The sequence below is a fragment of the Euleptes europaea genome, chromosome 11, assembly GCF_029931775.1.
Source record: "Euleptes europaea isolate rEulEur1 chromosome 11, rEulEur1.hap1, whole genome shotgun sequence".
Classification (NCBI taxonomy): Eukaryota; Metazoa; Chordata; class Lepidosauria; order Squamata; family Sphaerodactylidae; genus Euleptes; species Euleptes europaea.
Window position 1 is genome coordinate 22,214,579 of NC_079322.1, and position 17,164 is coordinate 22,231,742.

The window sequence follows — 17,164 nt, forward strand, 5'->3', positions numbered from 1 at the left end:
GTCACACCAACTTTGGTCCAATGTGGGAGAAGTTCAAAGTTCTTTCAAAGTCAACGTTTTGAAGTTACAGAAAAATAAAGTGAAAGATCTTAGAGGGGTACAGATTTTTGCATTCCTCCTCTTTTGCACATGCGTGGCAGCCAGCTGCTTTCCCACATCTTGGATAGTGACTGGATAAATTCCCATGAGAATGTCTCAGACTTTAGTAATGGAAGAGGAATTATCCTGCAAATCTGGTTACCATCTTTTCAGTAAACAGCTGTGACACATTAATTACATGCTTTCCAAGTCAACCCAATGGAATGCACTAGCCAGATATCTAACTTGCAAATATAAGTCTAAGCATTATTCAAACTAGCTCCTCAAAATAAATTTTAAATGCCTCCTCCTCAAAAGAACAGAGTCCAACAGCACTCTGATATAAAAACAAAATGATGCACAATTTTGGATTCCATTCTATATTAACCCTTGGCATAATTTTAAAAATAGTTTTCTATCTCTGAGAAAATCTAACCTATTGAATGTACTGATAAAGGAGTAGATGATACAATTTAGTCTGCCAATAAAGCAACAGCAACTATATAACACAAACTTTGTCACCATAGATATCCAACCATCCATAAGAATTATCATGAGCCAGAGGTGGCTACGTAGTATCAATGGTAAGTGTAAACATTCCCTTCATTTTGCCTGGCTTCAGCTTGAGATAATTCACTCCCTCCCCTCATTTACTTGTTCAAAACAAAACCAAGCAAAATAAAGCTGCAAACATAATATACTGATGATATCTTATTTCATATGTCTAAACACCATTTGACCAGCAGCCCCTTAATAATACTGAAGATCAAGGGGCACAAAGTCGCACAACACAGGAGAATTCCTATGACGCTGAAATACATCCATTCATAGCAGCATCTTGTATGTGCTCAGAGATATCAAAAGCCACCGAAAGACCCAATAAGATCAACAGAGAAATACTTCTTGTCATTGTTTTCACACAAAGCATAGTTAAATTGTGGAACTCCCTGGCCCAGGATGTGGTGATGGCCACCAACCTGAAAGGCCTTAAGAGAGGAGTGGACATATTCATGGAGGTTAGGGCTATCCATGGCTACTAGTCAAAATGGCTACTAGTCAAAATGGATACTAGTCATGATGCATATCTATTCTCTCCAGGATCAGAGGAGGATGCCTATTATATGAGGTGCTGTGGAACACAGGCAGAATAATGCTGCTGCAGTCAACTTGCTTGTGGGCTTCCTAGAAGCACCTGGTTGGCCACTGTGTGAACAGACTGCTGGACTTGATGGGCCTTGATCTGGTCAAGCATGGGCCAAAAACTGTCCGGCTGTCATCAACCAGAGCCAGAGCTTTTTTGGCATTGTTTCCATGAAGACAACCGATCTAAGAAACATATGGTTGCTCTCATTTCATTCTGTCAGCAGCCCAAGGATGAAGGCAAATGAGCGGATTCAAGCAAGATACAACAAAAGAACAGAAATCCAGCGGCACCTTCAAGACTAACATTTATTCCAGTTTGACGTTTTGTGAGACAGCGCTCACTTCTTTAGATCCAATGGGAAGAATGTTCATATTTTCCCCACTGTATCTGAAGCAGTGAACTCTGTCTCACAAAAGCACACACTGGAATAAATGTTGCTAGTCTTTAAGGTGCCACGGGATTTGTTTTGTTTTGCTACAGCAGATTAACACAGCTACTCCACTGAAGTCCCAAAATGGTCATTACTGCAGGAGGTTATTAACTGGTTTTATTCTGATTTCAGTTGTTTATTTTATTCACATAGTCTACCTTTAAATTCTTATGCTAGCAATATTGGAGGGAAGAAACCTTAACCATAAATTACAGTATGTTGCAACTCACACCTGGGGAAGGAGTCCTGTGTCCTCATGCTTCAAATATACACAGGATAAACAAGGAAAGGGAGGGACGAAGGGGCTGTGGCTCAGTGGTAGAGCATCTGCTTGGCATGCAGAAGGTCCCAGGTTCAATCCCGGCATCTCCAGTTAAAGGGACTAGGCAAGTAGGTGATATGAAAGACCTCAGCCTGAGATCCTGGCGAGCCGCTGCCCGTCTGAGTAGACAATGCTGACTTTGATGGACTAAGGGTCTGATTCAGCATAAGGCAGCTTCATGTGTTCATGCAATGCTATGGTGCTTATTCAGCACTACCCTTCTATTTTTCCAGCCAGTGCAACTGTTCAGGATAAGGCTGAGTCCTCAGCACAGTGGAAAGTAAAGGCTAGCCCAATAAGCCAGATCAGGCCTCCTGCTAGGAACCAACTGTATTTTGCGTTGCCAGGCCTGACAGAGGAGCATTACTCAGTTTTGGTTAAAACCATACTTGGCTGACACACATCTCTAAGCATGCAAGTCATATAACCCAACAGAAATGTAAAAGACAATTATTAAAATAATTTTAAAAACCCACATTCCTCAGGTAACACACAGAGCTCTAAAGGAGAATATAAGATCTGCATATGGAATGGAATATAACCTTGGCACGGACTATTTCAGTCATACCAGTTTAAGCAAAGTGCTACACCACTGTTCTCCGAAAACAGTGAGATAATCAACTGACTGACAGGCTTATCAGGTAAGCAACTTCCACTCTCCCTGCTGGCCTTCAAACATCCTCAACAAATGCCCAAAGTGACTCAGTGTCCAAAGGTTGAAGGAAATGCATTTTCAAAGACATGTGCATCACTGAAACCATAGGCAATAATCAATTAGTACAAACTCACCAAATTCCGAGTAAGCAAATGACCGATAGCCCAGCTGCAGCTGACTTGTTAAACATTTAAATCCCACACCAAACTATGCATCAGAAGAGATCATTTCGGCGTTGCAGGGTCCCTTTAGAGATCCAATTCAATGGCAAAATACACAGAACCACCACAGTTGGCACTTACTTTGTTAACTGCCCTTTGTTTTTGTTGTTGTCCACTCCATTGTATGTAACAGCTGCCAGTTTCCTGCTTCTGTAATTCTCATAGTGGACATTATTAGTGACATCCTTCAAGTCCTGCATGTGAGTTCTATTTTTTTAAAAAGGGAGGTTGTCAGCAACTTTCCTTCCTGGAATGATTAAGTATCAGCTAAACATCATTAACTTTAAACAACAAAAACCCTTGACATGGGTGTTTTAGGGTTCTGAAATATAAAAATGGCCAAGTGTGTAAATACAGCAACTTACAGAAAAAGCAAGCAAATTTGACATATTAACAACTATCCCGAATGAGCAGGATACAGTGGTATTTTTCTGATGTGCTTAAGGTTGCATGGATCCAGTATCTCTTAATTTAAATTCCTACCCGATAATGAAATACTTCCAAAGTTTGTAGCTGAATCCTAAAAACACTTCATTGAAGAAAACATCGTCTCACTCATTGGAACTTGCAAATTGTGATGTCAGACTTGGCGTAAGGTTATGGCTTTCAGGTTATCAGGTGCTTAAGTTAAAATTGAGCAGGTCCAGTTTACAACACATCTTTTTTTTTGCCCTCAAGTCATATTTGATTTATGGCGACCCCACAGGGTTTTCAAGGCAAGAGGCGTTTGGAGGTAGTTTGCCATTGCCGGCTTCCGTGTCACGACTCTAGTATTCCTTGGAGGTCTCCCATCCATATACTTGCCAGGGTCAACCCTGCTTAGCTCCTGAGATCTGATGAGATCAGGCATGCCTGGGCTACCCAGGTCAGGACGACACATTCCCTAAATGTCATTGATTTGAATACCAAATCATTCAAGAGTTACTTTTCCTTTGCTCACACTTTTGTATTTGAACTCTTACTTTACAGCTCAAAATCACAGGGGGGGAAATTAAAATTAGAATTTGTTACTTATCCACTGAAAAACCTATTACAGTTACACACAGTTCAGAAACCCACCAAGTGCATATGCAGATTTACTAAAATTACACCGTCTGCCAAGTCTTCTAGTTCCTTTCCAGTTTTGTTGTGTTAACGGAAGACGGTTACAATATCCTGACTTCTGGAAACTCAGCAAAGGAATTAGACATTTTTGGTCATATTCATGAGGCCTACTAGCACACAGGTAACTAGTCTTCTGAAAAGCTCTGGCAGTTTTAAAGATATTCACACTGTCAGCTGATGTAGAAGACTTGTTGCGACATCTTCAGCCGCCACCTGTACTTCATGATGACAAAAATAAAAAAGCACCATGAAAGCACCACACTGACCTTGTGAAGTATATTAAATATCCTCTTATGAAGTAAGGAAAGGGAGGCATCCATTATTTGGAACAACCACAGTGGAACACGATGTGTATTTATTTTAACTGCAAGGCTCCCTCCCATTAAAAAACAACAACAATCTATTTTCAAAACTTTTGCACACAGCTTACTTGCCTTATCAACATGTTCCTGAGAATTGTGAAGTCACAGTGTTCACCATTTTCAACTGCAAAAGAAAAATGTTGCATTTTAAGTTGTGCTCTGCTAAACAAACTAGAAATTGTCCGGGGGGGAAGAGACACACACAATCACACAGGGAAGCCAGCCAGCTTCCATTTGCCATTGCTGCTGCTGGATTGGAAGAAAATCAACACCACAAGAGAAGAGGGCAACAACCCCACCAGTTTTCACACTGCATTCAAATGTCACAATAAATTCTTATTTATCTTGCATATGTTAAAAATTAATATCACATAGAGCTACTGCAACAAAGCAAGAAAATTAATGTAAAACAGAAGAACAGAATAAAAATAAAATCTATTCACATTTTGAGGCACATCCGCCAGAAAGTTAACAGCATATCTGAAATCCCAGGAATGATTATTCCCATTTTTTGGCTGAGCACAAAAATGTCACTTTGTGATAAGATGCAACTTTAATCAACTGGGATTGGAAGTTCAACAATACCTAGCTCCACATTCACACACACACACACAAAAAATTGTACAAATCAAGCCTAAAAGGAAGCAACTTATTAAAAAATCTATAGTTTAAAGCAAAGGGCACATAAAATATTCACTAGGTTCCATGTAGTTTGTTTTGCTGCAATTCACAAGCGTCATGTAGTTATGCTTCTTGCGATTAAATATCCATTCTTACCTTCTGCAACTCCCCAAGGATACTGCCTTCCTCTAACTCTCTTGCCGTTGACTTCAATGATAGTATTGCTACCTACTACAGCAAGAGGTAAACGGTCCTACAAGACAGAAAAAGTTACAGCTCAATATTTATCGTTTTATTGCTTGTATTGCACTATGGACATAAACAAAAGGCATTTCTGTAAGATTATCAAGGGGCGCCATAGCTCAGTAAGATCTCAAATTTTATTCCTTGCATCCCTTTAAAAAGGGGGGGGGGGTCTCAGTAGTGGAAAGGACCACTACTTGAGATGAGGAGAGCCACTGCTAAAAACTAGACTATGGGCTCTTTCATGCTGAATAATGCACTTTCAATCCACTTTCATGATTGTTTTGTTACTGGATTTTGCCATTTCACACAGTTAAATCCAGCTGCGAAGTGAATTGAAAGTGCATTTTTCAGCACTATGCTGGGTGCGGAAAGGATGGGCTAATGGTCCAATTCCATCTAACACAACTTCATATGACCTGCCAATTTCTTTATTTTATGGTTTATAAGTTCTTCATATAACCCCTCCCACCACCCACCCACACATCTGCCTCTGAAAGAGAATGGAAAGAATTTATTACCATTATCCGAGGTAACAATCCCTATCTGCCCTTATTAGCTGCCATTTTAAGTTATTCAGGTTGATTCAACTCTATTTTTCTGAAGATCAAAGCCTACCCCACTTCCCCTTTGTCAGAAAGTGTGGTTCCTGGTATATGCGTATAACATTGCAGTTGGATTGTCAGACACAAATGCAATCTAGTATTTCTTCTTGGTTTAAGCAACATGGCCAATGTTTAGGTGTTAAGAGTCGCTGGAATAGTTTTTCATCATTGCTGGACAATTCCTAGATCCAAACAGCCTCCAATTCTAATCAGTGCTCTATTAAAGTTAGTTGCCTTTACATTTTTCTTTGCAATTGCCTCTATCTCCTTTTCTCACACACACCAAGTAAAAGAACATACTTGTCAGACAATCTTAACTGAAGTGTCAGTTTGCTAAATCCCATTGCTCATATCGTCTGGAAAAGAGGAAAAAGTTAACTGGTTGCTGCTATTAGAAGGAGAGCTGTTATCTGAGATCCTGGACCTATTAAGAGAATCCAGATCAACTTCCTGTTTCTTCTGTATTTGAAAGCTGCAGGACTGGATTTCATTTTTGAACTATGTCTTGAACCAACAACCTCCAACATATATGAGCTTCAGAATTCTGCCTGAATTTATATCAGACACCAGACAATTTGGAAACACTTGGCAGAAGTTTCAGGTAATACATTTTAAAAGTTGCTTTCTGCTTTGAATATTTTTAGAAAAATTCTGTGTAATTTTCTGATTTCCCTTCTTTAACAAATAGCTTTTAATTTTTCAATACAAGATTTTGCATATGGGATAATACTTTGCCTACTTACATTAAGAATGTCAAGATAATACTAGGGTTTCTTTTCTTCCTTATATAGAAAGATTATAAAACAGATGTTCTGGTTACCTTCTACATTTTTCAGATGTGTTTTAAGTACCTGAAATCTCATACAGAGGCAGATAACAGCTTTAAAAGGGTTTCAGACCCTTGCTTGGGTCAACAGATAAATCTGGGTTGTAAAGCACTCTGCATACCCCCAGGGGTCAGGGATTTCAATTAACTACCATTCACCTGCATGTTGAAATTTCAGCATACCGGCCACAAGGGGGTGTCATAGGCTCTCTATAGCACTTACAAATCTAAAGCATTCTTCTAGGTTTACACACAGAATTCTATGTACAGAAAATGCCCACAGAGCTCTGAATTAATTTGTTTAAATTTCAAAAAGGTTTTTGTACCTTTATCTTTTTAACCAGCTTATTTTCTTCTTCATCATCCGTTTCTGGGAATTCATATATTTTAATTTTGTGCTCTTGAATTTCTTTCATTATCTGTAATTTAAAAAATATTTGTTATTACAAGACTGAAGCAATGATGGGACATGCTTATGGAACAGGTGGTGTACTTCCTTCTTTCATTCATGAGTTACACCCATGGTATTTGGAAACTAGGTGCTATAAGCCCATGCCAGAGCATGGATACAAACAATTTCTCCTTTCCTTTTCAATCACCGCTCCAGAAGGTCTTTAGAAAACCTTGGTTACACAAGTCATTCCTCAGACAGCCATACATTTTTCAGTGAAATGTCCTCATTCATTCATTATTCCCATTATTTTGATGAACTTTTCATTCTGCTTCAGAAGGATCTGTTCCCAGTTCAAACATACCTTGGAAGCACTGACCTTGTTTCAAGATTTATTTTTAAACTTAAACCGCTAACAATTTCATGCAATACTGCATTCATATTATCCAAACGCAAATGTGCAAACCAAACACGCGCATACAGAAACCGGGTATGTAGCATTCATATGTGTTAACTAAACACTTCTCAGAGTGGTTTTAATACGTTCTATAAAACTTGTTAACACGCAATTCTTGTGCTCTCTTCCCCAAGGTATTATTAGTACAGAGGTTTTCCCAATTACTATGTATGAGTGTGAAAGTTGGACAATGAAGAAAGTTGACAGCAAGAAAGTAGATGCCTTTGAAATGCGGTGCTGGAGGAGTTTTATGGATACTGTGAACTGCCAAAAAGACAAATAAGCGGGCTCCAGATCAAATCAAGCCTAAAATGTCCCTAGAAGCTAAAATGACTATTCTGAGGCTATCATGCTTTGGTCACATTATGAGAGTCCCTGGAAAAGACAATAATTCTAGTTGAAGGCAGCAGGAAAAGAGGAAGATCTAACATGAGATGGATTGACTCTATAAAGGAAGCCACAGCCCTCAGTTTGCAAAACCTGAGCAAGGCTGTTACTGATAGAACGTTTTGGAGGACATTGACTCATAGGGTCGCCACGAGTTGGAAGCGACTTGACGGCACTTAACATACACACACAAGAGGAATGGATTGTCTGAATACAAAATGCGCTATATCAAACATCCAATGCTAAATGAAATTCTTCATAGTAGATGCATTCTGTTTGCGGCACACACTGGGAGTTTTAGAGCAGGCATATCGCAGCTTTACAGGATGCATTTTTTGGAGTGACAGTCATAATTCCATCATCATCCCTGACTGCAATAATGGGAGATGCTTGTGTTAATTACATTAGATTTCATTATGCTTAAGGCCTCCAATCGCCCTAGAATTGTTACAGGTTTATACATGGAAACCACCACAATCAAGTGCACAGTGCTAGTTTTCCTACCATAATTGCATTCCCAGTATATCACTACCTTCAAAAAAGTAAACAATACAGCAATGAGCAAGTATTACTATGTGGCCAAACTTATAAAGACAACCCCCACCCCCATGTCTGACAAGCCTTCAACTGCAACAGTCCTCCACAAATCTGGCAACATTTCAGACACTTTGTAGATTGCTGGCGATATTTATTCTACTTAAGATCAGTCATTTTTAACTTACATGGAAAGAACTAGCATTTTTGTTTTTGAGATAAGATCAGTGAACACATTTCCCATGTCAGAAGTTGTATTAATGCTGTTCTTACTTCTAGCCCTCGGGGAAGAAGTCAGTTCAACACCACCAAAAATATGTATTCTTTTGCTGAGAAACTATAAATTATCTCCCAAGTTTAAAAAGTCACTTCAGGATTAAATCTTTAAAGTTCAGTAGCTATACATTAAACATCTGACATTAAGCTTTCAGTTTACCTGTTTTTTAAACTGTTGGCATTCTTCAGGTGTAAGTGTGTCTGCTTTGGCAATAAGAGGAATGATATTTACTTTTTCATGTAGGCGCTTCATAAACTCAATATCCAAAGGCTTAAGCCTATTTAAAAAGGGGAAAAAAAGAAGACAGCAACTCAACAAACATGACTTCCAAACCACGCAACTACAGACAAGATGCATTTCTGCAGTTTCAACATACGACATAAGCCAACTGTCTTTAAAACATATACAAAGCAATCTATCACAATGCTAAAAGGTTTTAAAGAGGTACAGTGGTTAATAATACAGAAATCAGCAACAACTGAGTAGGAAGCAAGAGAGAATAACCCTCTAGGCTACCTATCGAGTCAGTTGCAAGTCTGAGGGCATCTAAAAGGCAGCTTGTGATATGGTGGGAAAGTGAGAGTGATGCTCAAGTCAAATGTCTTATTGGGCTAGTGACGGCGCAGAAAGTAGCTCCTGGGATCTGAAATCACAGTCTATTCTGAACACATACACTGCCAAAAAACAACAATCCTATGTGACCAAATGCACGCAGCAAAAACAGAATTATTATTTTGTAGGTACACCACACACACAGCTACACATTCTTTTGCATGTCCAGACGAAAAGCTCATGGACAGAGTTGGCAAGGGTAGATCTTTCTCCACCAGGCAGCTTAAGTCTGAAAATCTTCTTGGAGGGGTGGGAAATCCTCATAATGAAAACGAACTGTGATACAGGATGCTACAGCAACAGGGGTGGTAGGGAGAGATCAATTACAATTGCTTCCTTCTACCAGCATTTGCCACTTGCTTTCCTGAAGACGTCAGACAGACTTAGGTTTGGTGCTCGGGCAGAGGGCTACAAGGAGACTGTTCCATAATGGACGCACTATGAACAACACCCTGCCACTAGCTCGATCACCCAGCTTACTTCTGAAGGTAAGGATGGTATTCACAGCAGGATCTCTAAGAAAGACCACAGTTGTGGGGTAAGTTAATATGGAAGTAGGCAGTCCTGGCCACAGACTATTTATGACTTTAGAGGTAAGGACCAGCATTTGAGCTGAGTTAGGAAATTGTTGGGGGGGGGATTATTTGCACAAGTAGCTTTTTTTTTGCTGTCAAGTCACATCTGACTTACGGCGACCCCTGGTGGGGTTTTCAAGGCAAGAAGCGTTTGGAAGTGGATTGCCATTGCCTGGCTCCACATCACAAACCTGGTATTCCTTGGAGGTCTCCCATCCAAATACTAGCCAGGGTCAGGGCTGAGAGTGTGAGACTGGCCCAAGGTTACCCAGCAAGCTTCCATGGCACAAGTGGGGATTTGAACCTGGGTTTCCCAGATCCTAGTCCGATATCTAACCACTCTACCTCACTGGCTCTCTACAAGTAGCTCTGCAGCATTCTATATTATATGCAGTTTCCAACCACAGTGAAACGGTGTTCATGTAAAACAGCAACCCGGTATTAGTCAGACAGACAGGAAGGCTACCACTAGAGTATTGTGGCTCCATAACCATCCTGACCACTACATCCAGATACCATGGTCCATCATACTAAAAGCGAGAAAAAGGCTTCAAGAGAATCAGCAAGGTTGTACTTCCCCCCGTGGCAAAATTCATCCAAAAGAGGAACAAAGTCAAGCTCTTTCCCAAAATGTGATCTGAAACAAAGCTGATTGTCTAAGCCAATTCAGTTTGATCTCCAAAAAGTATGAGGTATACTGCTTTCAGCCACTGCTGAAGCAACCTTGCATTTTTAACAACCTGGATTCAGACTACTTCCCTTCCAGTATCTTTTTGGGAGACAGAGGCATCTGTTAATGGTTTGCAAATGAATAGGTGAGACATGCTGTTTCACCCTTTACAGGAAACAAATATTTTTCAAGGGTACAAGCAGGAAACCCCCCCCCCCCACAGCTATCCAGTTCTCTGGTATGAACCAATATCTTTCAAGTGCATTCCCACTCCCACACATTAATTTTAATGTGACCACTACACTTGTTACCAACATAGTGTGAAAGAAGAAACTTGAGTTTAGGGAAGCCACTTTGCATCATAACTCCTCTTCCCAATGTATGTGGGTCTACTGAAGGTTTGCTGGGCCATATCTCCCAGGCTTAGAGCCTTCCTTGAAACTGTGAGTGACAAAAGGATACCATTCCAAGCACTTCTCCTCTCTTTCAGAAATCATGGCCCCCTTCAAATTCCTTTAGATAGCCTTTTGACACGGAGAGGCTTCCTATCTCAAACCTGGAGAAGCACCACAATCACAATGGGAAGAAGACTGGAGGGCAGCCCCTGTAATACTGTCACCAAGCAGATAATTTGATACTTAGCACTGGAGAAAGCTTCTCAGAAATGGAAGCCCATTTCTTGAGACACTTGTGGAGTGGTTCAAATAAGATTTTATTTTATTAGACACATGAAAAACAGGGCAAAGGGGAAATGAAACAGCCTATAAAAAACGCCAAACAAGTCAGGTAAAGAGCTGAACACTGTCACACCATAATAAAATGCAGAACTAAGAAACAGTAATTATTAATAAATAGGTGACTAGTTGTATTCTGTGATTAGGCTATTATCTGTTTTTACCAGAGACAGTAACACTGAGAATACATCAAATGAGTTAAGTCTCCAGAAAAAGGAAGCTTTCATCAAGGACTAGTCCTAGACTGGACCTAGTCCTAGCTCATTAGGAATGCCTGTATTAATGGCTAGAGGAGGTTGAAAAAAAAAAGTTATATTTACTACTGACCCATGACCTGAAGGAGCAATGAAGTATAAGCAACACTGCACTCTGTTGTCTGGCATCTGTCGTCTGTTCACGCGCGACTCTGCATTGAGATAGTCTTCAAACTTACTGTCAATGTAGTCAATAACAGGCTGCCAGCTAGAATATGCAAAAAAAAAAAAAAAAAGCTTTTAGAAGACCAGTCCTTTTACATTTAGCATCTGCTCCATCAAAGTTTTTGTGCACAGTGTTAAACAGTCTGCGTAAAAATACTGCTAATACACTGTTCACAAGCTTGATAAGTGGGTTACTGGCAGGACTCATGGACACTTTAAAAACGGAAGACAGCTAAATTAAAGTTGTGCATTTGCATTCAACTGGGTTAGGGCAAGCTATGAGTAAATGTAGGAAGCTGGTACAACACACAACCAGACACTCATCTGGGGGCCTAGCAGCAAGTTGCCAAAAATGCTGTTAATGTAGTCCTCTGTTGCACTGCACAATCCAGAGGCTTCTAGCCTGCTTCTGCCACCTTTACCACAAGTAAAACTGTGCCCCATCAGTACTATAACTGGTACTGCTGTGATTTCCAGCCAGACGAATGGACTGCATTTTGAAGAGCTGCATAATAAGACTGCCCTTCTCCTGCCCCAGATTAAAAGAGGCACTGGCCCTTTAAAGCCTGAAGGAAGAGAAGGAAATGGACTGTATATTCCTGTGGCTAGAAACACAAGCCCAGTGGCTGAAATATTAAGTAACGGCTATGCCATGCAGGAGCTGTGGTGGCAAGCAAAAAGCAGTGGTGCATGTGGAGAAAGGTAAGATGGACAGGAGGAGGAGGGGCCTTGTTCCTTATTGACCATGGGACAATGAGTTATGACCCTCCTGAAAAATCTAACATGATAAACTGGTTGATGTTTGTAAGTTCTAGCACAACAAGTAGCTAATATATCAACAACTATGAGGCAGACTGCTTTCACTAAACGTTGCTTCAACACATCTGAATACTGTAATAATATTAAAAAAAAACATTTTAAGTACGGTAGCCAGAGAAACACTGCATAGGTATAATTAGAGCCACCTTCTGGGCAGCCAACAACATTTATTTCAAAGCTCGTCAAGGAGAAACTAAATTTTAGCTAAGTTTAAAGTGACAGTTCTGGCCAATAGGATAGTGTGACAAAAATAACCAATACAGAATTCAGCCTAACTTTAAAAGTAAATTTGTACATTCCCAGCTATTTTAGCAGTCACAGTACTAGAAATTGCTTACCAATTGCTATTATCCACCGCATCACCAAATCCTGGTGTGTCAACTATTGTTAGTAGCAGCTGAACACCCCCTTCTTTAATTAGAACCTTTGACTGTTCAACCTGGAAAATTCAAAGAGATAAAATGTTTCTCATGCTTGAATATGAACACCATTTTTTAACTTAAGGAACAGAACAGAAACGATACGGCACCAGACCCTGAACAGAATAATTTCAGTGATTTATTTCCCCAGTGGTATTGAATGCTTTTGTATCTAGCAGGGTGGATTCTACCTCTCTCCCACTAGTCCACCAAGCAAAGCCTTCCTCCAACGTTAAGTGGCTTTTCCTCCAAGTGAAGAGCTACTTCAGGTGGAAGAAAGCTCATTTGAGGATGACTGGATCCACCCCAGTGTTCTCAAACAGTCGGTCCAATGTTCTGTTTCTACCTACTTCCACTACTTGTCAGAAGAAGCAAAGACCTGAGCAGGAAACTACCACCTCAGCACCTGGAAGAGTGGATACCCTGCTTCGCTCCCAATCACTGGCTTTCAAAATTTCACAAAACATTCATTACTTGCAGTGGTCCGTACTGATCTTCACTGCTACACAGGACAGAAACTTTGTTTTTTCAAGGGTTTTATTATTATTTACAGCCCACCATTATTCCTGGCATGCCAGGCTCAGAGTGGGTCACAACATTTAAAACCATAAAATATAAATTAAAACATATGTTAAAACTATCACAGTCACAGTATAACAACAATAAAACAAGACAGCATACATCGGTAGTAAATAACAGCCACTGGAGACCCAGTCAGGCAGTGAAACTCCCCGTAAAGTAAGTGTGGGGGGGGGGGATGGGGAGGCCAGCAATAATGTGTCAGCAATATATAAATATAAAAAGATATTATGGAGTGCTAGTTAATGAACATCTTAATTTTTAAACTCTAAAATCTTATAATTCTTTTATTATTATTAGTTGTATTCATTCATATATTAAAATAACTTCTAACACAATATGACTGAACATGTGAAATGGGCAGGTAACGCTTTTAACGGTATGGGAGCAGGACATTTTCCCTCCAAGTTCTTGGCAGCCCTAGTTACAAGATGAGTGAACATTAATCTCTGCCTTGAGCATTTTTCATAAAGGAAACAAATGATGTCATTGATACAAAACTGGTGTGGTTAGGACTGCAAACGCAGGTCTGTGTACCTGCCATGCTTATTCAGGAGTACAGAAAAGCCCACAGAACATGACACTGGGTTCAGAATTCATCTTTCATGGCAGCTTCAGCATTTGCTAAGGTATGCTTGAATATGTGGGCAATGCCTGCTGAAAGAAACCAGAGGGGTAGATGAACAAGATTCCCAGGGGTGTGGCTTGCATATCTCCTGGCTAAGACCTGCAAAACCAGAACTATGCAATTCTGCTTAACTTGCACAGTTCGTACAGGCTTCAATTCAGACTGCCCTGCTGCAGAATTTCATATTTGTGTTTTATGAAGCATGGAGTAAGTGCATATCTTCCTTTTTAATGCTCTGAGTACTAAAACTGAAGCAGCCCTGAAGGTTCTGTAAACAGCGACTATGGTTTTAATGTCAGAGACAGGCTTAACAGTTTCACTGGATGCCTCTTGTTGTAAACCAAAACTGAAGTCATCTCTCTCCCCCACTCAAATCTCTCTGACTTAACTGTACCACACAGCCCCTAACTCCAGCCTGCTTCTCCTTCATGCTCAAAGGAAAAATACCAATCCATTTCCCCAACTCATCCAGTAGTCAAAGAATCAAGGTTAAGGCATTTGGGAAAGTTTTAAATTAAGGTTCTCCTCACAGAAAATATGAAACAGCTATTTGATATGAGTTCCAGAATAGGGACATAGACATGTACCAGGGCTTTAAAAAACAACCAAACCGTTTTTTCTAGAGAGTACACTAGTTGACATAGGCACACACTTGTACAATACTACTACACAACTAATCCATTCTAAATCAGTGAGCTGACAATGTGTAGGAATTATTTGGATCTACCAAATTCTTCAGGAATACCAAAATGAGGGTCTCCACTAATTTTAGTGTGCCACATATACAACTTGAATGGCATGAAAACATGATCAGATCTTCATTTCACTTGTCCACGAGCAATTTTTCAAAATCATTTCCACCCACATTTTCCCAATTTTGTCAACTAGAATACTATGTGGAACCTTATCAAAAGCCTTACTGAAATCTAGATAAACTATGTCTACAGCATTCCCCTGATCCAGCAAGGTAGTAACTTTCTCAAAAAAGGAGATAAAATTAGTCTGACATGACTTATTCTTGAGAAACCCGTGTTGGCTCTTAGTGATCAGATCCATCCTTTCTAAATGCTCAAGGACTGACTGTTTGATGATTTGTTCGAACACTTTTCCTGGTATAGAAGTCAAGCTGATGGGTCGGTAGTTACCCGGATCCTCCTTTTTCCCCTTCTTGAAGATGGGGACATTTGCCCGCCTCCAATCTTCTGGTACCTCACCTGTTTGCCAAGACTTTTCAAAAATAATGGACAGAGGTTCAGAAATTACATCTGCAAGTTCTTTGAGCACCCTTGGGTGCAATTCATCTGGCCCAGAGGATTTTGTTTCATTTAAAGAAACCAGGTGTTTGTGCACTATCCCAATGCCAATTCTAGGCTGCAAATCCCTTTCCTCAGCACATGTTCTGTTTATGCCATGTTGAGCATCACTTCCCTCATGCAGAAGGTCCCAGGTTCAATCCCCGGCATCTCCATTTAAAGGGACTAGACAAGTAGGTGATGTGAAAGGCCTCTGAGACCCTACAGCCACTGCCGGTCTGAGTAGACAATACTGACTTTGATGGACCAAGGGTCTGATTCAGTATAAGGCAGCTTCATGTGTTCATCACATAAAGTAGCCTTAAGAACGACGAGCACAATACCACCCAATTCTCCTTTATGCTCCAAGCCTCATCTCACATGGCTTTTTTTTTTTTTACATGCAGATCCCTTCGATTCTCAGGATAGACTTTTTGAGTAGTCTTAGAGGCCTCCTCCTTCCTTTCCCACCAGCAGAGAAGCTGGTTAGATCCAACCCAATGACATCAGTGCCGTAGGCATACCTCCTTATGTATGGGCCAGACAGTGGCCTGAATATCAATCTAGGCTTCAAAGTATGTGAAGGGCCAATAACTATGCCATGCACTGTACTACATTTTTCCAAAAACAGAGATAAAGCTTGCTTTAAAAACTGCAGCCGGTACAGTTCTCTTAGACTGAACCATCTGAAGCATTCTTTTGTACAACCAGCACTTTTAAGTGTCAGAAATAATAATGTTCTCCTTGTCCTTCTAACATACTCAGTCATTATCTTAATGCAATGTCCAATATAAAGTTCAAACTAGAGTTCATCAAGAACATTCCTCTTGCTCCATTTAGCTTTTTTCTTTATTAACTTTAAGGAATTTGTGTATCCATACATGGTCAAATTCTCAGAAAGCAGCACCGTCTGGAAGAGATCCAGAAAACCACTGTAAACCAGTGTCAATCTCTGTTAAGAATCCAAATGAATACTATCTAGTTTTAGATGTACTCCCAAGAGATTCAGGGAAAATAACTTAGCTCCAATCGTGGAATTTAAAACTTTCCTTAACAAATCTATTCCAAATGGTTACTTTCTCATGCACTGATGTTGAAGAGGTCATACATTATTACGCCAGATTCTGGAAAATCAGAGTTTGCTTGCCTGTTCACTCATTTCCTAATGCACAGCACATTCTTTGGTGATCATTTAAAAGAATTCAAATGGCTATTTCACAAGAGATGGGTTTACACTGAAGCTGCTGCTTAATTCCCTTCTCTGAATGCAATTCCACAGAACTCAGGAATTCAAATAACCTTGAAACCCAAAGGAAAGCAAACTCAGTGAAGTTTAAAAGATGTCTGCACGTAACCTGTCTCGATGTGAACTAATATTTTAAGTGCTTTCCAATTCAAGCACTTGAAGAGTTCTGTATCTCGAAGCAGGTACTAAAAGGCAGCAGGACTAAGGGCGGAAAAACAACATGCAGTTTGCGATCCTTTTAAAACTTATTTTTCTTCTTTACCAAATGCAGCTGCTGCAATTGCAAGGGCGGGACGCACATAAGGGAAGATGGGATTTTTAACCTCTCCCCGCCTCCCTTCATTTTCCAGCCAAAAGCTGCCCCTCCCATGCTGCTTTTACCCCTGCTGGGGAAACCCTTACAAGCATGTACAATATTTGTGGTTTCCAGAGATCAACTGGACACTGCTCCAAAACTCGTCATGAAGGCCTGGCTAGAATTTTATTTTAAAATATTTAATTTGGAGCAAACCCA

At 40.2% G+C, this 17,164-nt stretch overlaps 1 protein-coding gene across 1 annotated transcript in view; it reads right to left on the minus strand.

The window, feature by feature from the left end:
* The window catches only part of SEPTIN7 (septin 7), a gene marked incomplete at its 5' end in the record, with an annotated part of 50,450 nt that overhangs the window by 16,287 nt on the left and 16,999 nt on the right, over positions 1–17,164 (minus strand). Inside the window, 7 exons of the mRNA XM_056857044.1 lie at positions 2,932–3,057; positions 4,389–4,440; positions 5,094–5,190; positions 6,938–7,030; positions 8,817–8,934; positions 11,576–11,710; positions 12,825–12,925. Of these exons, the coding sequence (XP_056713022.1) occupies positions 2,932–3,057; positions 4,389–4,440; positions 5,094–5,190; positions 6,938–7,030; positions 8,817–8,934; positions 11,576–11,710; positions 12,825–12,925 (722 nt within the window). The remainder of the gene's footprint in view (positions 1–2,931; positions 3,058–4,388; positions 4,441–5,093; positions 5,191–6,937; positions 7,031–8,816; positions 8,935–11,575; positions 11,711–12,824; positions 12,926–17,164) is intronic.